The 23383-nt window shown below is 37.9% G+C and overlaps 1 protein-coding gene and 1 pseudogene across 6 annotated transcripts in view; one reads left to right on the top strand and one right to left on the bottom strand.

Moving 5' to 3' along the window:
* SLC12A6 (solute carrier family 12 member 6) overlaps window positions 1-23383 on the top strand; it is a 97121-nt gene that overhangs the window by 6129 nt on the left and 67609 nt on the right. For 2 of the 6 annotated variants that reach the window (XR_010323130.1, XM_003418631.4), the window contains exon 1: window positions 17494-21911. The exons of the other annotated variants lie outside the window; for them this stretch is intronic. Coding sequence is in view for 1 of the 2 variants with exons in the window: in XM_003418631.4 (XP_003418679.2) it covers window positions 21575-21911 (337 nt within the window). In the remaining variant the exon portion in view is untranslated. Of the gene's footprint in view, window positions 1-17493; window positions 21912-23383 lie in introns of those variants that run through there. 6 annotated transcript variants of the gene reach the window in all.
* LOC104846728 (protein Cripto-like) lies at window positions 13580-14581 on the bottom strand (annotated as a pseudogene).

The raw sequence follows: 23383 nt of genomic DNA, 5'->3' as shown, positions 1-23383 counted from the left end.
AACCTTTCGGTTAGTAGCAGAGTGCTTAACTGGTGCGCCACCAGGGCTTCTTCCCACATAACTAGTGTTCAGTAAATATATACTGAATTAAGGAGCTCCTGAGGAGCCTTGATGACATAGTGGTTAAGTGCTCAGCTGCTAACCAAAAGGTCAGCAGTTCAGATCCACCAGGTGCTCCTTGGAAACCCCTTGAGTCAGTTCTGCTCTGTCCTATAGGGTCGCTATAAGTTGGAATTAACTCAGTGGCAATGAGTTTGGTTTGGTGGTTTTTTTATACTCAAAAAATAAAAGGACCCTGGGTGGCGCAAGTAGTTAAGCACTTGGCCACTAACTGAAAGGTTAGCAGTTCAAATCTACCCAAAGGCACCTCAGAAGAAAAGCCTGGCAATCTGCTTCGAAAGATCACAGCCATTGAAAACTCATGGCGGGCAGTTCCCTGAAACACATGGGGTCCCATGAGTCAGTATCAACTTGATGGCAACTGGTCTGATTTTGGTTTTATACTCAAAAGAGAGATAAAAATATAAACAGAAATTAAAACTATACTGTGATAAGGACAAATTAAAGGTATGTGGACACATGGTGGCTCCGTGGTTAAGAGCTTGGCTGCACACTAAAAGGCCAGCAGTTCAAATCCACCAGCCACTCCTTGGAAACTCTGTGGGGCAGTTCTGCTCTGTCCTGTAGGGTCACCGTGAGTCAGGACAGACTACGGCAGTGGGTTTTTTTGGTTTAGTAAACCAGTGATGCTTCATTCTGGCTGCATGTTGGAATGATCTAGACAGCTTTGTTTTAAAAAAAAAAAAAAAAAAAAAACCTTGCCCTGACCATCCCCTAGAGAATCTGATTTAATTTTGCTAGTGTGTTTTAAAAGCTCTTCAGTTGATTCTAATAGGAAGCCATAGTTGAGGTCCGCTGCTCAGGAGGGTTGCATGATTAATGCTGTGTACAAGGGGGAAATTTTCCCAGGTAAGCTGGGCTTTGAAAGCATAACACAAGCTCACCACGTGGATAAGGCAGAGCAGGCATGTTCTTAAATGTCAGGTCTCATAAAATGTGTATTTATACTTGGAGCCATTGAATTATGCATGGAGATTTAGCCTACACAGCTAATCGACTAATTCTGTAATGCCTTAATGGTAGGTCTCATCCAATCTCACATGCTAGGGTTAAATCAGAATAATTATCAACTAAGAAAATTTGGAAATCTATGTGTTTTGTTTTTCATAAGAACACATTTCAAAATACCAAGCTCTTCATACTTTTCAAAGAGACTTCTTGTTTTCTGCCTCAAACCAAAATAAGTGAGTTACATTTTATTGCAAATCTCAGGTGACTGTTGCTCTTCTTTTAAATATAAAACCAGTTGCTGTCTAGTAGTTTCTGACTCATGGCAACCCCATGTGTGTCAGAGTAGAACTGTGCTCCATAGCGTTTTCAGTGGCAGATGACCAGGCCCTTCTTCCAAGGTGCCTTTGGGTGGACATGAACCTTCAGCCTTTTGGCTAGCGACCAAGCATGTTAACTATTTGTACGACCAGATTAAGTATTTTTTCTATATTATACGGTTATTGAATACTATCCATGTTTCACTTTGACACTCTAATAGAGAACTATAATGTTGTATGAGAAAGAGGAATAGTATTACAAAAACATATTGACTTAGTATTTTCTTAGGCTGCCTAATAGCATTCTCTGATATATGTATGTACATATGTATATATATATATTTTTTTAGTACCACTTTTGCAAAACATTGTAGTTATAAACCACAATTGTTTTTCTCATCTTGTGCATACTACAAAGCCAATGATTAAACTTTAATAATATACTACTTTACACCACAGGAAGCAATCAGACAAATCCAGAATATGGGAATTTTATTGAATATATTCTTCAGCAAATAAATGACATGTGGTGGAGGAGGGGTTGATAGGAAGGGAGGGAAAGCTGTTACAGCTAAAAAGAGGCATATCAGCCACATGAAATGTGTGGACTTTGGGTGCTGATTTGAACAAAACAACTGTAAAAAGACACTTTTGAGATAATTGGAGAAATTTGAACATATACTTGTTATTGAATGATATTAAGGAATTGTTAATTTTCTTAGGTGAGTTCTTGACATTGTGATTGTGTAAAGAAAATTGAAAAGCTCTTATCTGTAGAGATACATATGGACGTTTTTACAGGTGAAATAAAACGTTCCTGGGATTTGTTTTAAAATAATTCAGCCCTCCCCCAGACCCCCAAAAAAGGTAAAGTTGGAGAGAGGTAGAGAAAACAAGATTGGCAAACTTTGAGTTTGTTGAGGTAAAGTAAAAGGTATGTGAGGGTTCATTTCACTGTCCTCTTTGGTGTATATTTGAAAGTGTCTAATTTTTTTTTTTTAAGTTGAATTACGGTTAAGAATAGTGTTTTAATAGAAAGGGCTTTTTTTTTTTTAGTCCTAGATTTTGATTAAATATCAGTGATGGATACAGGGATTGATTCTTGTCTTTTATATCTGGTTGTCTCTTCAATCTCCTCACTAATTTTCTCCACCATGAGCCCACAGTTTCTTCCACTCAGTGCCATCTTTCTTGATCCCAGATTATTGTAAACTTTGCTTTGATGTTGCCTTTACTGGAATGGAAGAAAGCAAATGAGGGCGGAGTTCACTCCCGGGGACATGGAGCCTATGAAAGTCATGTTTTCCTGTTTTAAGGCGGTTAGAATAATGTTTACAATGCCGATATTTAAGGCAACCTGTAATGACCTGTCAGGATGGTACGGTGTTATAAGCTTTTGGATCACAGCTGCCTCTCCTTTTGCTTCCTCTGCTTAATAAATGCATCTAGACTAGCAGGGCCTTTGTGCAGATTCTGAAAAGGTGCGGTTTCCTTTATACCCTGAGCCATTATGGCTTTAAGCTCGTGATTTGCCTGGAGAAGCACAGGCTGGATTTCAGCCCCTTCTCATGCCCGTTTAGCCTGATGCCCTTGTGTACATTCTGCACAGCCATACCTGTTGGGCCTGTTAGCTTGGAATAATGAAAATTATATGTGTTTAAGTTCATGATGATGTGTGTTTCTTAGCAGTAGGTACCAGAGTTTGGAGAGTATATTGTGGGAACTATGAAAACATTTTATTTTGTGAATGTTCAAAGCAAGAACTATTTTAATGAAGTTTTATAAATTTTACAAGTAAATGGAAAAACTCCAAGAAGGTATTCCTTGTTAAAATCCTGTGATTAGTGTTGTGGTGTATTTTGTAGACTCTCAGCAATTATTTTTGAAGGTGTACGCATACGGTTGCAGAACATACAACATATACATGTACAGACACACATACTCAGAGAGCCTTGCCTTAAATTCAGAAGCTTGATACTTCATTAATAAGAAAAAATGTTGCCATGTTTGCACAATTCTAAGATGTGTATCTCTCGTATTTTAACAGTTCTGATATTCAGGTGCATCATACTTTTTTTAAAATAATATTTTATTGTGTTTTCAGTAAAGATTTAAACAATAAATTCACGTTTAACAGTTTGTTCAGTGACAGTTATACTTTCCACACTGAGTCAACAGCCTTTCATTGTGTTCTGTTTGTTCTGTGTTCGGTACTCTAGTTTCCCTGCCCCCTTACCGTCTCATCTTTGCTTTAGAGTAATTGTTGCCCTTTTGGTCTCATATAGATTTTTTGTTTTTAATAAAGCACTGTACGCAGCGGTACTCATAGTTAATATACTTTGTTTTGTGTGGCGCTCTGTTATTTCACTAAAAAGTGGTCTCAAGGCATACTTCATTTCAGAGTTTTGAGAATACCTCAGGGTAATCTCAGGGAGTCCTCTGGTCTTCAGTTGGTCCAGCAAGCCTGAACTTTTTAAGAATTTGAGTTTTGTTCCATGTTTTTCTCCCATTCTGTCAGGATGCATGTTACTTTTGAAGAATTTTTCAGCTACTCTTAAATCATTGGTGAAACTTAGAGTTCACAGGATTTCACAATCAAGGCAATAATGTAAATAAATCACTTTGAGGGGCTATACCAAACCCAGTGCCGTCGAGTCAATTCTGACTCATAGTGACCGTTTAGGACAGAGTAGAACTGCCCCGTAGAGTTTCCAGGGAGCACCTGGTGGAGTCAAGCTGCCAACCTTTTGATTAGCAGCTGTAGCACTTAACCACTACACCACCAGGGTTTCCTTGAGGGGCTACAAAAACCTGAAAATCTAAAGTTACCTTTCGATGTCTAAACTGGAAAAAATGCAACGACTGAAGCTTTTTCAAATTTTTTCAAAACTGCAGTGTTTGTAGTTGAAAAATACAGAAATAGGAAACAAAAGCGGTATTATTAGTAAATTACATGTATGTGTAGGTCTTAATCATAACTTCAGTTTTTGGTTTTGCGCTTCTTTTTAAAATTGCCAATTGTCTTAGCTGATTGGGTTGTGGTCCCCAGTTTCCTCATTAAATTAATCAGAAGCAGCTTCTGATTTGCGTTTTTATTACTGCATTGCTAAGCCTTATTACATTTCTAATGGCTTTGAGAAATCCATACGTAATTATTCAGTTGATATCTGTTTACAGTCATAACCATTTGGTAGATAACTTTAATTTTTGATAAAATAACACTTGACTTTCCCCCATTTTAGCGGACAAGTCTGCTTTTAATGTGGGATGAGGATATTCATTTTTTATATTGCTAGCTTAAAAAAAAAAACTATTAACTAAAAAACTCTCTGGTATACAGATGTACATTTTCATTTTGGGGAGCTATGAGAAATTGAATCCAACTGAAATTGGTCTTCATTCTACTGTGAGAGCATTTGCATTTACCATATTTAAGCTTTTTCTGAGCCAGAAAGAATACTTACTTTCACAGCTGGCTAAATTTACATCCTAAGCTGTGTGCAAAAGTGTATGCTCCATTGATTTATTTTTTTCTAGTTTAGCAGTGTGCTACATTCCAAATAAAATTTCAGAATTGGTAGGAATTAGAGAATATTCTTCTCTGTTAAAAAAAAAAAAAAAGATGAGGTTAATTCTTCCTTTCCTGAAAAATCATCAGTTTTGATATTTTTATTAAAAAAAAATAACATTTTCACAGCCCAAAACCCATTTCTGTCAAGTTAGTTCTGACTCATAGTGACTGTGTAGGACAGAGTATAACTGGTCCATAGGGTTTCCGAAGCTATAAATCTTTTTATTTATTTATTTTTATTGGCTTTAGGTGAAAGTTAACAGCTCAAGTTAATTTCTCATTCAAAAATTTATGCACATATTGTTTTGTGACATTAGTTGAAAACTCCACAATGTGACAGCACACTCTTCCTTTCTACCCTTGGTTCCCTGTGTCCGTTCAATCAGTTTCTGTCCCTTCCTGCCTTCTCATCCTGCTTGTGGACAGGAGCTGTCCATTTGGTCTCCTATATGTGATTGAACTAAGAAGCACATTCTTCATGTGTATTTTTTTGTTTTGTTTTATAGTCCTGTCTTAATCTTTCTATGAAGAGTGGGCTTCAGGAATGGTTTCAGTTCTGGGTTAACAGTGCTCTGGTCTTTCAATCCATTCTACATTTTTCTCCTCCTCTGTCTCTGTTGTGTTCCCTGTCAGGGCAGTCTTGGCAGTAGCCAGGCACCATCTAGTTCTTCTGGTCTGATTGGTGGAGTCTCTGGTTCATTTGGTCCTTTAGTTCTATGGACTAACATTTTCCTTGTGTCTTTGGTTTTCTTCATTCTTCTTTGCTCCAGGTGGGATGGAACCAATTGATGTGTCTTAGATGGCTGCTCACAAGCTTTTAAGACCCCAGACACCACTTACCAAAGTGTAATGTAGAACATTTTCTTAATAAACTATGTTATGTCAGTTGACCTAGATGTCCCCCAAAACTATGTCCCTAGGCCCCAGCCACCGCTACTCTGTCCCTCAAAGTGTTTGAATATGTCCAGGAAACTTCTTTGCTTTTGGTTTAGTCCAGTTGTGCTCACGTCCCCTGTATTGTATGTTGTCCTTCCCTTCACCGAAGTTGCCAAGGCAGTAAATCTTTATGGAAGCAGACTGCCATATCTTTCTCCCATGGAGCAGCTGGTGCGTTTGAACCATCGACCTTTCGATTAGCAACCCAGCACTTACCCAGTGCACCACCAGGGCTCATTATTTTCACAGCAATGAGGCTTTTCTGAACCAGGAGATAACTGAGGCTGATAAGGTTAAGTAACCTTCCTAAGGTCATAGAAATAATAAATTGAAAAACAGTGATTTGAACCCAGGCATGTGTGATTCTTAATATCAGTGTTATGGATTGAATTGTGCCCCCCCCACCCCCCAAAAATATGTGTTGTAAATCCTAATCTCTGTGGCTGTGGCTATAATCCAATTTGAGAATGGGTTGTCTTCATTATGTTGATGAGACTGGATTAGTGTAGGATGTGTCAGTCTCTTTTGAGATATAAAAGAGATTAAATAAGCAAGCAAAAGAAGCAGAGATGGGGGAAGAGAAATGCCAAGCCACATGAAGATCACCCAGGAGCAGAAGCTCAAAAAGAGACAAGGACCTTCCTCCAGAGCTGCCAGAGAAAGGAAGCCTTCCCCTAGAGCTGGCATCCTGAATTCAAACTTCTGTCCTCCTGTGAGAAAATTTATTTCTGTTTGTTAAAGCCACCCACTTGTGGTATTTCTGTTATAGCAGCATTAGATAATAAGACTGCATTCCTGTCATTACATTACACTTTCTTTGCTGAACTAATCGTGGTTGGCCATACTGAAACATTAACTGCAATTGCATAATAGAGGAAGCATACAAGAAATGTCACTTTTATGTTCTCTTGGTATTTTTGCAGTTATTTTGCCTGGTGTTGGGACATAAGAGGAAATAGTAAGAAAGGCCGTAAAATGACATGTTCTCAGAATAGCTTATGGTTCTATGTTGCTAAAAGAAAATCTGGCCTAAAGATACGTATTTCACTGTCTTTTGCAAACAATCCTCAAATACCTACTGCTGTGGCAGTGTAGTAGTGCTGCGTTACACGAACAGCTATTGGTCTAGTTACATTAGTCCATATGTCTTAAAGTTAGTGAATGAGGACTCCTATTTAGATTATAGTCTCAGTAGATCTATTTTAAAATGGAATTTAGTTACAGAGGAGGAAGAAAGCAGTGATTTACAAACACTTGTTCTCTGAGGTGAAAGTTAAATTTACAAGGTAATTCTGTTTGGGGTTGTGTTTTAATTGTACTTAAGTTTTTGAAAACATGTCCTTAGTTCTGACAATATGATGTTTAATGTCAGTTTTATTTTCTATGTACTGCTTATAGTGTTGACTGTAAGCCAATTGCAATCTAGTAATTTTTTTTATTGTTCTTCAGATGAAGGTTTATAGAACAAACTAGTTTCTTATCAGTTAGTACACATATTGTTTTATAACATTGGTTAACAGCCACACGACATGTCAACACTCTCCCTTCTCAACCTCGTTACCAGCTTTCCTGTCCCCTCCTGCCTTTTAGTCCTTGTCCCTGGGCTGGTGTTCCTCTTTAGTCTTCTTTTATTTAATAGGCTTTTCCAGTCTGGCTGAATGGTGAACCTCAGGAGTGATTTCATTACTGAGCTGAAAGGATGCCCGGTGGCCATGGTCTCAGGGTTTCTCCAGTCTCTGGCAGGTCAACAAGTCTGGTCTTTCTTTTTGAGTTAGAATTTTGTTCTACGTTTTTCTCCAGCTCTGTCCGGGACCCTCTATTGTGATCCCTGTCAGAGCAGTCAGTGGTGGTAGCCAGGCACCATCTAGTTGTACTGGACTCAGTCTGGTGGAGGCCGTGGTAGATGTAGTCCATTAGTCCTTTGGGCTAATCTTTCCCTTGTGTCTTTAGTTTTCTTCATTCTCCCTTGCTCCCAAAAGGGTGAGACCAGTAGAGTATCCTACATGACCGTTCACAGGCTTTTAAGACCCCAGATGCTACTTACCAAAGTAGAACGTAGAACATTTTCTTTTTAAACTATGTTATGCCTATTGAGCTATAATCTAATAATTTTTAATCTAGTTACTGAATAGTCCAGGTTCATAGTTACCAGTGGTACATCTTTGGCAGGTAATTCTTAGGTCCTGTCTTACCTAGGCTGTAATGACTTTACACTAATGAAAGAGATGGGCAGCCCTGTATATTATATTGTTACTAAAGAGATGGGTAGCAGTGTGGTGAAAACAGTAACAGTGGAAGCTGAAGGCTCTGACTACTCGAATGTTAATGAGTTGGGGCAGCAGCCAAAAGGGCTGAAGTATCTATCAGGTTAGCTAGCCATCAACTGCCCTACTACATTCTTTCCTCTAGTGAATTCTTGAAACTTCAGGTCCCTGAAGAAGTAGCTGGGAAAGGTGGTGGCATGTTATGCTCTCGGGCTTCTTTCTGGACTTAAACTGTATTGTACTTATTGTCCTTGTTTTATATTGACTTTTATTATATAATTAGTATATTTTATTGACTATATGATTTATTTATTATACAATTAATTGAATACCAAGACTGAGAGCTCCGTTAGGGCAGGAATGATGTTTTGTTCATCATTGCATTCCTCTTTCCTGGCATAAAAGGGACAGTCAAATATATATTGAACAAATGCATTATTCTTTCAACCTCATCAAAGTATGAGATTTTCCTGGTGCTTTAACTTGTAGAACTCTTTGCCTTCCTTATTCTACAATATTATAAATCCGCTACAAAGCAGTGTCTTTTACATATTTACTATCTTTCAGTTGTTTGTCGCAAAGTTGATTATATATTTACCATTGATAGCATTTTATAAAAGCCTATTTTCATAGACAATAGTTGGTCTCCAAACTAATTGACACATTCATTTAATTATTTCAATAACTGCCATGCAGTAAGGCAAAATTTAGAATTTGTGGTCATTTTATTATTTTTAAACTAATGTTTACTGTCCTAGTATGAGAGAGAAAAAAATGTTTATTGAATATAGTAAATAAGGAAAATGTATATACATTTTCTAGTTGAGAAAGAGGGTCAGTATACTTTTCAGGCCCCAGCTAAAAGCAGTAACTCTAAATTTAAGTAGTAAACTCAGTGTTTTCTTCTAAAATATTTACAGCAGTCTCTAACACAGAGATATTCAGAGTGTAGTATGGCAGACGTTGCAGGCCCATGAACTATTTATTACCTGTTTCTGAGGAGATAAGTTCAGAAATGGGGAGTTTTTAGAAACGTGCATAGCAGTTTTATGGAGCAATTTCATGTCTGTTTAATAATAAAAATATATATATACCACATTTTGTTTATTATCCATTTGTGGTTAGTTTTTTAACTTGTATTTAGTTCCTGGCCAGTGGTTAACAATTATTCGATAAGGATATCCATCCTAAATGTTTTAAAGTAATAATTCACTACATTAAAAGCAACTACCTAGAAGTAATTTCTTCCTTCTTTACTATTTCTTTAAAAACACCATTACAGGCAGTCCCTGGATTACTAACAACATCTGTACCTAAATCTATCTAAGTCAAATATGTACCTAAGTCAGAACAGTTAATAGTATCCAACGTCAGTCAGATGTTTGTCTTAGTATATAGTGTACCTTTCTACGCATAAAAAAAAAATTAAAGAAACACTTCCAGATACACTAAAACATCTTTAACATAAAAATACAGTAATAATAACAATGTTTGATGCGTGTTGAAAAGTAGTGCCCATTTGTTATTACGAACCGTTGTACATACCTTGGATTTTCAGTATAACAGGCCTTCTGGGGGTTGGCCTGTAACTACGGGTTGTAGGTAAATTGGATGTTCGTAATCCAGGGACTGCCTGTAGTAACAAATACTGTGGGCATGCAAGTCTTAATTGGTTATAATTTCAGAGGTTTCCGCTAGTATGGCTAGATCTCGATAGTCAATGAGCTTTGAATGGTGTCTTTAAACTACAGGCATTGGATTGAGTTTAGGAGAGGTCTTTATTATTTTCAGTCTGTTCCCAACTCAGAATTATTTGCTCTTTCCTTAGTATTCCTGTTGAACTTTTTCTATGTATGTCTCTCTCATAAGGTACTTACGTAAATTCTCATCTTGTGTGTGTGTGTGTGTGATAGTAATATCCGTGGAAATTCGGTGAAAAAGTATAAACAGATAAGATGAAATAAGGCTGCATTTTGTATGCTCGTGGAATGTGTTCTACTTTATACTTTTCCAGTTTTTTATTAATATACTAGTACCTTTGATAAAGCTTTAATTCCCTTTTTTAAAAAAGAATACTGTTGACTTTATTACTAAAACCTTAACATCATGTATACAGGATACTCTCGAGGATGACATTCGGTACATCTCAAGCATTCAAAATACATGCGGTTTTTAATTCCAGGAATTTCAACTACTGTCCATTTATTATAGAAGTTTTCTTGCACCATGGATCCATTTTTAGCATTAATGGTTATTAGGTCTTTTTTAAGACTGATTTTAGCTATGAAATCGTGTGGCTCTAGATTATTTGTATAGGTTTAAATTGCATGATGCAGTTTGCAGTTTCTGAAAACCAAGAGAAAATACATACGACTTGCTTTAAATGTGGCAGTGATTTTTCGTGCTATAGTATAACTGTGTTACAATCTGATAGAGAATGTTTATGTTCAAAATTTCGCACTGACTTTCCCTTAGTTGTTTCAGTCCTTTCACGAAATCTAACTTGTCTTTTTCCTGTTTTAATAAATTGGTTGAATAAGACAAAATGCTGGTTACCATAAGTTATGAGCTGTGATTAAAAATATATAATTGGTTAATGTAGCATAGTAGGTCGTACTTTCAAAATACTACCCAAAATAGACCCGTTCTTCTGAAAAATGGACATACTAACTTTTTTTTTAACAAACATATTAGAGTCACAAATTATTTCACTGAAACTAGTTGGTAAAACCAATATAATATTTATAATATTTGGCCTAATGTATAATAAAAAATAATTTTTTTTTATAAAACACTGAGTAATACCATTTGTAAATGCCCCTTTTGTCCTCACCTGCTCTTATATCTTACTACTTAAAAATAATTTTTTTTACTGTAAAATTTCAACTCTGTCCCCACTCATTTTAAACAGCATTCAAGATTAGACTCCAAGTACAAGAAAAACATTTATGCAACCCCCCAAATTTCATATAAAATGGAATTTGACTCTTAAGTGATTTATTTTATTCTCAAATCTAAAAATCTTTAGGTATTTGGACTCAAGTTCATTGTATTTTTTCCCAGTGTTTTGTTATGAAAAATTTCAAATGTATAGAAAACTTGGAAAAATTGTATACTGAACACCCATATCTTCACTCCTAGATTCTGTAGTTAATATTTTGCTGCATTTGCCTTATCACATACCATCAATCCATCTAAACACTTCAATATCCATATCATTAGTGTATAATATATAATGCATAATTATTTTGAGATTCATGTATGTTGTTGAATGTATCAGTCATTTGTCGCTGTTTGTTGTTGAGTAATATTCCATTGTGTGACTATACTACAGGTTTTTTAATCTATCTTATCGATGGATACCTGGGCTGTTTCCAGTTTGGAGCTGTTATGAATACAGCTACTATAAACATACTTGTTCAAAAATTTTTATGAACTTATTTTAACTTTTATTAATAAGTTTCACTGTCGCCTTTTTATTACTGAGTTGTAGGATTCTTTATTTTTTTGTATATTCTAAGTACAAGTCCTTTGTCAAGTATGTGTTCATTTTCATAATGGTGTCAGTTCACTGTATTTTTTCAACACTGTATAACAAAAATTTTTAAACATACAGAAAGTTGAAAGACTTTTACAGTGAACATCCATATACCCACCATCCAGATTCTACCGTAAATGTCTTATTTTAATTGTCCTGTCATGTATCTATCCATCTGTCTATCCTGTTTTTATGTATTTTAAGGTAAATTGCAGATATCAGTTCACTTTTCCCAAATACTTCAAAAAATATGTTCATTAGAATTCAGTATTTGTTTGCAGCTATTTTTATTTTGAGGTAAAATTTTCATACAATGAAATGCACACGTTTTAAGTGGACATTGGCTATTTTGACAAATATATACACCTGTGGAAACCTAAATCCTATCAAGATATAAAACATTATCATCACTGCAGAAAGTTATTTCATGTCCCTTCCCAGCTAATCTCCGCCTGCATCCGCCTAGCTGACCCACTGCTGTCAAGCTGATTCTTTCTCATGGCAACCCTGTGTATTTCAGAGTAGAACTCTCAGCTGAAGCAGATCATCAGGCCTCTAGTCCATGGCATAGCTGGGTGGGTTTGAACTGCCAACCTTTAGGTTAGCAGTCAAGCTCAAACCACTTGTACCACCCAGGGGCCCTTCCATCCCTCTAGAGGCCATCTGGTGGCTCAGTGGTTAAGAGCTCAGCTGCTAACCAAAAAGTCAGCAGTTTGAACACGCTAGCAGCTCCTTAAAAACCCTATGGGGCAGTTCTACTCTGTCCATTAGGGCTGCCATGAGGTGGAATCGACTCGACAGCAATGGGCTTTTTAAGGAGTAGAGGCAACCAAAGGAGCTTTGGTGACACAGTGGTTAAGTGGTCAGCTGCTAATCAAAAGGTTGCTAGTTCAAACCCATCAGGAGAAAGGACTTGGTGATCTGCCCCCGTGAAGATTCCAGCCTAGGAAACCCTATGGGGCAGTTCTACTCTGTACTATAGCGTTGCTATGAGTCGGAACTGACTTGACAGCGCACAACAACAACAACAGGAAACCATCGTCCTGGTTTTCTTTTGTTTTTTTTGCACTATCAGTTTAGCCCATTCTAGAACCTCATTCATATCAATGGGATAATATATATAATACATTATGTACTCTTTTGTTTAAGGCATCTTTCAGTTACCATAATGTTTTTGAGGTTCATCCATGTTGCATGAAACATTAGTTCATTCCTTTTTATTCTGGAGTTGTATTTCTTTTTTTGGTCAATATTATTTCCAATTTTTAATGTGCATAAACATATTAAAAAAACCATTGCCATCAAGTTAATTTCAACTCATAGTGACATATACACAACATATTTTAAAAATGGGCTTTACAGCATATATGGTTTTATTACCTAGTTTATTGTGAACAGTTTCCCTTCTACAACGGATAAAATACTTGGCTTGTGTGGACAAAATATAAATTACCAATCTTGTTGGGGAAATTTACATACAGTTTTTTCCTTAGGACGCTTCATTCTCTTTATAATACCTTGAGGAAAAAGGGGCATGTCTTACAGAGCTTGTCTTATATCACTTTCTATAGAAGATGGAAACTTGCCCTTTAATTTAGCGTTTTAACTTGCTTCTCTAGCTACCTAATCAATCGAGTAATCAGTCTTATTTTTCCCACTCTTCTTTGTCTATTGTTTGCTCTCTCTTTTCCACCCTCTTTCCCTGGTACACACGTATTTCTATTACGCCAGCACTCATTCCCCCTCCCTCCCATTAAATTATGCTTTCTTTCCTGTTCCAAAGATACTCTTTATTGATTCTGACTGACCTCAAAACTTTATCAGTTCCATCTTAAGATTATCTAAAGATAGAGTTCATGTGTTTAAAAGAAAACATTGATATGAACCTCTTTTTAGAGTTAGATGTATCAAGGAACAGGATTTGGGCACAATGTAGATATGGCCAACTTTTTTGAAAATGCAGCTTTTTGGGAGGGAGAGCAAAGCAGAGGATAGAAGTAGTTGGCACATTAAGGAAGTGTTAGGGATCCATTATTTAAGTGTATTCATCATTTCAAGGCAACTAGCAAGTGATCATCTGTCAGTTAACAACATTAGAACAGCAGCCTTTACTGGCCATGAAATTTCCATGAGACCTAAACTTGTATTTCCAGGAAAAGGCAAATGTTTAGTAGTAGAACTGTGTAGAAAGGCAGATGCCAACTAGCATAAGAGTGGTGCATGCAGATGACATTAATTCTGGAGTCCTGGAAGCCATGAGGTGCTCATCTATCACATGATTATCACAACCAGGTAAAAATGTCTGAGCAAAGCACTGAAGCCAGTCATGCCAGCATTTACACATGGAACACTTCTTGGGCAGGCAGGTGTCATGGGGCGCACACCTACAATTCACTTTGCAAAAATCATGCTCACAGTTCATCCGTAGAAGTAAGGAATGCAAGCGCAAAAGAATCCCAGGGTCCAGGTTCCCCTGTTCAGACAGCAGGTCTTGTTCAGCTCTTTGCTGTCCTGGATTCCCGTGAATGACAAACTTGAACGACTGATGACGTATTGCAGGCTCCTCTTGGAACCAAGTGTTAGTATTTCTCTGTGGTGGATGTATGAGTTCATGGTGGCCCAACCCAGCAACCAATCCCAGTTCACGTGCTTTGAAAATGGTCATGATCAAAATCACACTGGAAGAGAAGCCCTCTGTCTTCAGCAGTCTGTAGCTGGTAACAGTTTAGGGATAAAAATGTTAGCATGGCTTTGACACAGTCATTGGCCAAAGCACCCAAAGGAAAACAATTTCCTGCAGTAAAAGTTGGAATTTAAAAAGAAAAAATATCCCAAATAAGAAATATGCTTTCCCCAGAAGGAGTCAGGATGTCCAAGTAAAGTGAGGTACTTGTCCCATTGCCCTGTACCTATCCTGGGTGCTGTTTCTGTATATGAGTGTATTACAATTTGCTTACTCATTCTACTGCAGATGCTCACCTGGGATATTTACAGGTTTTGGATATTATAAATAAACTGTGAACATTTTAGTACATGTCTTTTTTTGTGGACATATGTTTTCATTTTGGGGAGTAAATACCTAGGGGCGGAATTGCTGGATTGGGGAGCCCTGGTGGCTCAGTGAGTAAGAGCTTAGCTGCTAATCAAGGGGTTGGCAGTTCAAATCCACCAGCCACACTTTGGAAACCCTATGGGGCAGTTCTGCTGTGTCCTGTAGGGTCGCTATGAGTTGGAATTGACAAGACTGCAAAGGGTTTAGCTTTTTTTGAATGGGGACTGCCAGACCCGTTTCCAAAGTGGCTGAGACCAAGTTACACCTTCATTGACAATGTCTGAGAGTTCCTGTTGTGCGTCTTCACCAAATTTGGTGGTGGTGTCTTTATTTTAGCCACCTTGGTGGGTGTAGTGGTATCTCCTTGTGTTATTTCTTTGTACTTGACTATTTCTTACATCCCCTCTATTTACCACTCTCCATACGCACACACACACACACATACACACGCTGTCCAACTTTACTAGCTTTCCCCCAACTTTTTATACTGCTTTAACTTTGCCTTCAATTGTTTTTGCACCTGTACTTTTGTCTACAGTTCACCCTGAGAGAGAACTGTTATAAAATTGCTGGTACCAAATTTGTGGTACCAAAGCATCAAGTGGATAAATAAGTTACCCTATCTTAGGTTAACAAGAATTCATGTTTCCTACCTCAGATTTTTTTTTTTTTACGTCAGTGGCTTTAGAGGAAGACAAACCTAGTTTTAAAGCCTGGCTTTAACTTTTTGGTTTTGTATTTGGAGGATTTTTGTTTAGGGTGAGGAAGACAAGATAACATTGGTACTTAGGCTTATACACACAAGTTGTATACAGTTTTATAAACACAGGTCATTGTTTCTGGCCATTGACTGTAGAAGATCAGCTACAGTTCAGCTCTTTTTCTAAAATAAACATAAAAGGCAAGATCCAGCTGAAAACATCCAATTATACTAAAGTATTAATGGATTTGGAACCCAGAATATAACACTGAAATCTTTGACAGCTTGCTGGCTACTTTAAGTTCCTCTCAATAAATTAGTAGCTACCTGAGTTGTAAATGTGGTTGTAAATATGCTCCTGATTTAGTTTCTTTCAAAGATAAAAATAGTTACAAAGACTTCTCAGGTGATAAACTTTTTTTTCTTTCCTGTATGGTGGTGGTGTTAGGTGCCATCAAGTTGGTTCCAACTCATAGTGATCCCACACACAACAGAAAGAAACACTGCCTGGTCCTGTACCATCCTCATAATCGTTACTCATTGTTGCAGCCACTGGTCCAGTCCGTCTCATTATCTTCATCTTTTTTGCTGACCTTCTGCTTTACCAAGCATGTTGTCCTCCAGGGAGTGGTCCCTCCTGATAACATGTCCAAAGTAAGCAAGATGAAGTCTCATGGCCCTCACTTTGAAGGAGCATTGTAGCTGTACTTCTTCTAAGACAGATTTGTTCATTCTTCTGGCAGTCCATGGTATATTCAGTATTCTTCGGCATCAGTATTCAAGTGGATCAGTTCTTCTTTAGTCTTCCTTATTCATTGTCCAGCTTTCACATGAATCTGAGGCAATTGCAAATACCATGGCTTGTGTCAGGCGTACCTTAGTCCTCAAGGTGACATCTTTGCTTTTTAACACTTTAAAGAAGCCTTTTGCACCAGATTTCCGCGACATAATATGTCATTTGATTTCTTGACTGCTGCTTCCATGGGCATTGATTGTAGATCCAAGTAAAATGAAATCCTTGACAACTTCAGTGTTATCTCTGTCTATCATGATATTGCTTATTGGTCCAGTTGTGAGTTTTTTTTTAATGTTAAGGTATAAACCTCACTGAAGGCTGTGTAGTCTTTGATTTTCATTGGTAAGTGCTTCAAGTCCTCTTCACTTTGAGTAAGCAAGGTTGTGTTATCTGCATATCATAGGTTGTTAATGAGTCTTCCTCCAATCCTCATGCTTCTTTCTTCTTCGTATGGTCCAGCTTCTTGGATTATTTGCTCATCATATAGATTAAATTAAGTACGGTGAAAGGATGCAACCCTGATGCACAACCTTCCTCATTTTAAACCTGCATTATCCCCTTGTTCTGTTTTAATAACTGCCTCTCAGTCTATGTACAGGTTCTAGTGAGCACAATTAAGTGTCCTGGAATTCTTATTCTTCTCAGTGTTATCTGTGATTTGTTATGATACACACAAATTCCTTTGCAGTCAGTAAGACACAAGTAAACATCTTTTTGTTATTCCCTGCTTTCAGCCAAGATCCATCTGACGTCAGCAATAATATCCCTTGTCCCACTTCCTCTTCTGAATTTGGCTTAAATTTCTAGCAGTTCCCTGTCAGTGTGCTGCTGCAACCGTTTTTGAATTATCTTCAGCATAATTTTACTTGCATGTGAGATTAATGATATTGTTGGATGATTTCCACATTCTATTGGATCACCTTTCCTTGTAGTGAGCAGGAATATGGATCTCTTCCAGTCGGTTGGCCAGGTAGCTGTCTTCCAAATTTCTTGGCATAGACGAGTGTTTCCAGCATTGCGTCTGTTTGTTGAAACATCTCAATTGGTATTCTGTCAATTCATGGAGCCTTGTTTTTCACGGATGCCTTCAGTGCAACTTGGACTTCCATTGGTTCTTGATCATATGCTGCCTCCTGAAACGGTTCAATATTAACCAACTCTTTTTGGTACAGTGACTCTGTATATTCCTTCCACCTTCTTTTGAAGTTTCCTGCGTCATTTAGTTTAGTTTTTTTTTTTTTTTTTTGCCCATAGAGTCCTTCAGTATTGCAACTCAAGGCTTGAATTTTTTCTTCAGTTCTTTCAGCTTGAGAAATGCCAAGAGTGTTATTCTTATTTCATTTTCTAACTCCAGATCTTTGCACATTTCATTGTAATACTTTACTTTGTCTTACTGAGCCACTCTTTGAAATCTTAAGTTCAGCTCTTGTACTTCATCATTTCTTCCTTTCGTTTTAGCCACTCTGTGTTCAAGAGCAACTTTCAGAGTCTCTTCTGATGTACATTTTGGTCTTTCTTTTTTTAATGACCTTTTGATTTCTTCATGTATGATTTTCTTGATGCCATCCCATAACTCATCTGGATTTTAGCTATTAGTGTTAAATGTGTCAAATCTGTTCTTGAGATGGTCTCTATGTTCAGGTGGGATATACTCAAGGTTGTACTTTGGGTCTGTGGACTTATTTTAATTTTCTTCAGTGCAACTTGAACTTGCGTATGAGCAGTTGATGGTCTCTTCCACAGTTGGCCCCTGGCCTTGTTCTGACTGATGATATTGAGCCTCTCCATCATCTCTTTTCACAGATGTAGTCAATTTGATTCCTATGTATTCTATCTGGTGAGGTTCACATGTATAGTTGCTGTTTATGTTGTTGAGAAAAGGTATTTGCAATAAAGAAGTTGTTGGTCTTGCAAAATTCTATCATTTGATCTCTGGTGTTGTTTCCGTCAGCATGGCCATATTTTCCAACTACGAGGCCTTTGTTTCTGTCTTTCACATTCCAGTCACCAGTAATTATCAATGCATCTTGCTTGATTGCATGTTTGGTCAATTTCAGACTGCAGAAGCTGGTAAACATCTTCAATTTCTGGTGCTTTGGCATTGGTGGTTGGTGCGTAAATTTGAATAATAATCGTATTAACTGGTCTTTCTTGTAGGATATGGATATTATCCTGTCACTGACAGTGTTATACTTCAGGATAGATCTTGAAATGTTCTTTTTGACGATGAATGTGACATAATTCCTCTTCCATTTGTCATTCATGGCATAGTAAATATATGACTGTCCAATTCAAAATGGCCAATACCAGTCCATTTCAGGTCACTAATGCCTAGGTTATCAATCTTTGTGTTCCATTTCATTTTTGACATATTATAATTTTCCTAGATTCATACTTCATACATTCCATGTTCCAACTACTAATGGATGTTTGAAGCCATTTCTGGAGCCCTAGTGACTCAGTGACTCAGTGGTTAAGAGCTCGTCTGCTAACCAAAAGGTTGGCAGTTTGACTCCTCCAGCCACTCCTTAGTAACCCTACAGGGCAGTTCTACTCTGACCCATAGCATCGCTATGAGTTAGAATCGACTCAACGGTAATGGGTTTTTTGGTTTGAAGCTCTTTCTTCTCATTTTGAGTCGTGCCGCATCAGCAAATGAAGGTCCTGAAAGCTTTACTACATCCACATCATTAAGGTCGACTCTACTTTGAGGAGGTAGCTCTTCCCCAGTCATATTTTGAGTGTCTTCCTACCTGAGGGGCTCATCTTCTGGCACTATTATCAGACAGTGTTCCACTACTCTCTGTAAGGTTTTCACTGGGCAGTTTTTTGAGAAGTTGATCTCCAGGTCCTTCCCAGTCTGTCTTAGTCTGGGAGGTCCACTGAAAACTGTCCACCATGGTGACCCTGCTGGTATTTGAAATACCAGTGGCAGAGCTTCTAGCATCATAGCAGCATGCGAGCCACAACAGTATGACAAACAAAAAGGCGTGGTGGTCTTTCCTGTATAAAAAAAAAATTCTCAACATTGGCTGCACATTAGAACCATCTGGGGGACTTTTTAAAGTCTTGTTGCCCAGCCTCTACTCCAGAGCAATTAAATCAGAATATCTGGGTTGGGGCCCAGGCATCAGTGCTCTTTAAAGCTCCTCAAGTGATTCCAGTATGCAGCCACAATTGCAAACCAGTGCTCTACAGGAACGCATGAAATGAAACCTAGGTGAGTGTATGTGAGTTTCTTTCTCTGAGACACCATTTGTGCTGCCTACCTAAGGGCTTTAAAGGTAGACAGACCTGGTTTTAAAGTTAAGCTTCACCACTTGCAAGCTGTGTGACTTTGGGCAGAGCTCTTAGCCTGATGTTTTTGTTTCTGAAATAAACAAAATGAGATTATGGTATAAAATTTCTAGTGCAAAGCAGAGCACAAAGTAGGTCTTTAACAACTACTGGTTTCCCTCTCTTTTTCCAGTCTGCATAAAAGATGTACATATTTGAAATTAACATAGATTATAAACCAGCTTTCCCTCTCCGCTTAGCACAACGTAATGGTGAGGTGAAATACATTCCTAACAACAAAGCCTTACTATTGCATCATCAACATGGAAATTAACACAAGGTTCAGTTTACTGAACTCCCTTGTCTAAGTGCAGAGGTAAGGCCTCATACTTTCTAGTGAAAGTCGTGAACTGAGAACTTGATACAGTTATATGATAAATTATACCAAGTGTTAATTAAGCATTAGCTATTTTAACTGCATACTGAAGGAGCTATACACTCTTAATCAGAGGGATTTTCTTTGTCTTCTTTAAACCATGATGTTTAAGCTCATTGAACAATACAAAAAATTCTGAACTTGTCCCTTAAAAAAAAAAGTGTATATTTTTTATTTTGCTTTTGGTGAAACTTGCAGAGCAAATTAGTTTCTCATTCAACAGTTTATGCACAGATTGGTTTGTGACATTGGTTGCAGCCTCCACAATGTTGCAACACTCTCCCCTTCCACATCCCAGTTCCCCTTTCCATCCATCCATTTTTCCTGCCCCTTCCTGCCTTCTCACCATTGCTTTGGGGCAGGTGTTGCCCATTTGGTCTCCTGTACATGATTGGACTAAGAAGCATGTTCCTCACATGTGTTACTGTTTGTTTTATGGACCTGTCTAATCTTTGACTGAAGGGTGAACTTTGTTAGTGGCTTTAGTTCAGAGCTAAAAAGGTGTCTGGGGGCCATAGTCTTGCGGGTTCCTGCAGTCTCTGTCAGACCGGCAAGTCTGGCTTTTTGGGGTTTTGTGTGTGTGTGAATTTGATTTTTTTTCCTCCCACTCTGTCCAGGACCTTCTATTATGATCCCTGTCAGAGCAGTTGGTGGTGGTAGCAAGGCACCATCTAGTTGTGGGCTCAGGCTGGTGGAGGCTGTGGTAGCTGTGGTCCGTTAGTCCTTTGGACTAATATTTCCCTTGTGCCTTTGGTTTTCTTCATTCTCTTTTGCTCCGGACAGGATGGGATCAGTAGATGTATCTTAGGTGGCCGCTGGCAAGCTTGTAAAACCCCAGACGCTACTCACCAAAGTTGGATGTAGAACATTTTCTTTGTGAGCTTTGTTACACCAATTGTCCTAGCTCCAGTAACTCAGCCCCTCAGAGTGTTTGGATGTGTCTGTGAAGCTTCTGTGACTTTTCCTTTGTCAAGTTGTGCTGACTTTCCCTGTATTGTGCGCTGTCTTTCCCTTCATCAAAGTTAACACTTTTCTACTATATAGTTAATGATTTTCCCCTCCCCCTTTAAAAATATTTTTACTGTGTTGAGCAACTTGTACTTTTGGGAAAGTTAATTTCTCATCCCGGATGTCATAGTGTACACTATAGTGTCTGGAGCTATGCTTTGCATAAAACGTGTAGGTGTTTATTATATATTTGCTGAGTGAATTTTTCTACCTGAAGGATTAAAAAAAAAACTGTTGATTTATATGACTTTTTTTTCCCCCATATGCTTTGTAATGAAGCAACAGAAGCTTGAAAACAGTATGCGTTTGGTTTTCTAAGCTGATGGAGTGCCAGTCTTTCTTGAAGAGGGCAGTTTGTAAAATGAACTGTTCCCTAATCTTCTTTCTCCTGTGAAATATGAGGGCAGAGGTCGAGATCATGAAATGCACATAGGGATGGCAGTAATTAAGAAAAGGAAACAAATGGGCAAGCACACAGTGGGAGATAGTACATGAATTCTGCCTCGTCTCCAGCGTTCAGCAGTTCTGGGAAAGCACCTCAGCAGTTCTTGGGGTTCTTCAGATTAGTAACAACAAGCAAGGAGTGGAGCCCTTAATCCTTTCAAGTGAATGATAAACACTGTGGAAGGCGTGTCTTCAAGTGCTCCACTCCCTTGGGGCTGTAGGTCACGTGAGCTTGAAGTACTTCCTGATTCCCAGCCACTGTCTCCAGTAGGCTGTGATCCCAGTCCGAACGGAGGACTGCAAGGAAGAGGCAGGCAGGGAAGACGGACTGGAAGGAAGTTTAAATACAGAAAGGGCAAAGTATTTCTAGTTATAACAATGCCAAACTTTACCGTGACTAAAGTAGAGGACCCAGAGGAGGGGTTAGCAGCTTCGGTCTCCCAAGAGGAGGATCCCAACTTAGCAGGAATAAACGCCCGGATTCAGAATTCAGGTGAACCAGGTGAGCACTTAAGGTGGGAGCTTTTGGAACAATAGGGATTTTCATGAGATAAATGGTAGCTAAACTCAGTTCAAATGACTCATTAAAGGTGGAGAAAAAGTGTTGTGGTTAGAGTGTTTTTCAACCAACCATTTTATTCACTTGTGTTATCTGATAACTTCTCTTTCTTTACACTCTTGTTTGTTTTTCCCCACAATGAGTTCTGTGTTCATTACCTGCAGGTGAAATTGAATCAGTGGCAAAGTATGAAAAGAGTTTTCAAGCGAAAAGAAAAGCACAGTAAAAGTCAGTTGATGCTGAATTTAGAATTCGCTTTTTGCTCATAGTTCAAATTGTATATGGAAATGACTCTGAAGTCAACTAATGGACAACATTAAAATTTAGCAGTTTAGAAAATATTAAGAGAGCCTGATCCAGTAGTTTGGTACAGTGGACTTTATACTTTTGACTTCTCAAGTTAGTGTTTTGGCTCATTTTACCAGCTAACAGTAATTCAGTAGTGAATGGCCTAAGAATTGTTTAATGAAAGAACAAAAGTACATTCATTATGGTGACTAACATAGCATTAGGTTTAATAAAGGTGCTCAGAATTACTTGATGGATGTGATTATCCCTATTATTTTCTCTAAATGGTAACAGTTAAACTTGCTAGGGGAATTGTGGTTTTGAATTTTTAAACATGCAATTAAAATCTTAGTTTGTGTTATGGTATTTAAATATAGTCAGAGTTTGAAGCACCGTATTTTTTAAGTTTATAAATTTCACAAGTTGTTCAGCGACCTCTCTGAGTGGCTAAAGGCTATGAGAATAAAATAACTCTCAAAGTTCTGTACCGTGATTCTAGATTTTCCCTATAGCGAGTGACATATAGCAATGCCTTGCTATAAACAACTGTTGATTCACCCCACTTCTTACCAAGTGTTCATGAATTTTTAATAAACTCCAACTTGCCTAAAGGTAGGAGCATTTTTCTTGGTGATTCGTTATTATTCCTTCTAGTGAGAATTTGTTAGGGGAAGATAAGAAAGAGGGTTTTATGTAAACTGTTGGTCTGCTAGGTTATTTTAATTTTGCTGAGTAGTCAGGGTGATAAGAAGTTAAAAGCAAGTTTAGCCTTCTTGGAACTTGAACCTGATTGTCCACGACTTTAGCTCAGAGGAGCTTGCTTCTCTCTCAGACTTGTGTCTGTTTACTTAGTTGCTTATGTTTGCTGCTGTTAGATATTAAACCCGTTGGGCTTTTTTCTTTGCCTTGTCTTCATAAGTTTCACAAAATGCATCTGTATCTCGTTTCACTTCTCAGTGTTTTTCTTTTTTATAATTTATTTTTTGTCGTTAAGAATATGCATAGCAGAACATACACCAATTCAGCAGTTCCTACATGTACTATTCAGTGACACTGATTGCATTCTTCCAGTTGCGCAACCATTTTCACCGTCCTTTTCTGAGTTGTTCCTCCCCCGTTAATATAAG

This window comes from Loxodonta africana, chromosome 10, assembly GCF_030014295.1.
Source record: "Loxodonta africana isolate mLoxAfr1 chromosome 10, mLoxAfr1.hap2, whole genome shotgun sequence".
In the NCBI taxonomy this organism is placed as follows: domain Eukaryota; kingdom Metazoa; phylum Chordata; class Mammalia; order Proboscidea; family Elephantidae; genus Loxodonta; species Loxodonta africana.
The sequence above is the reverse complement of the archived record's forward strand: the minus strand, read 5'-3'. Positions and strand labels throughout refer to the sequence as shown.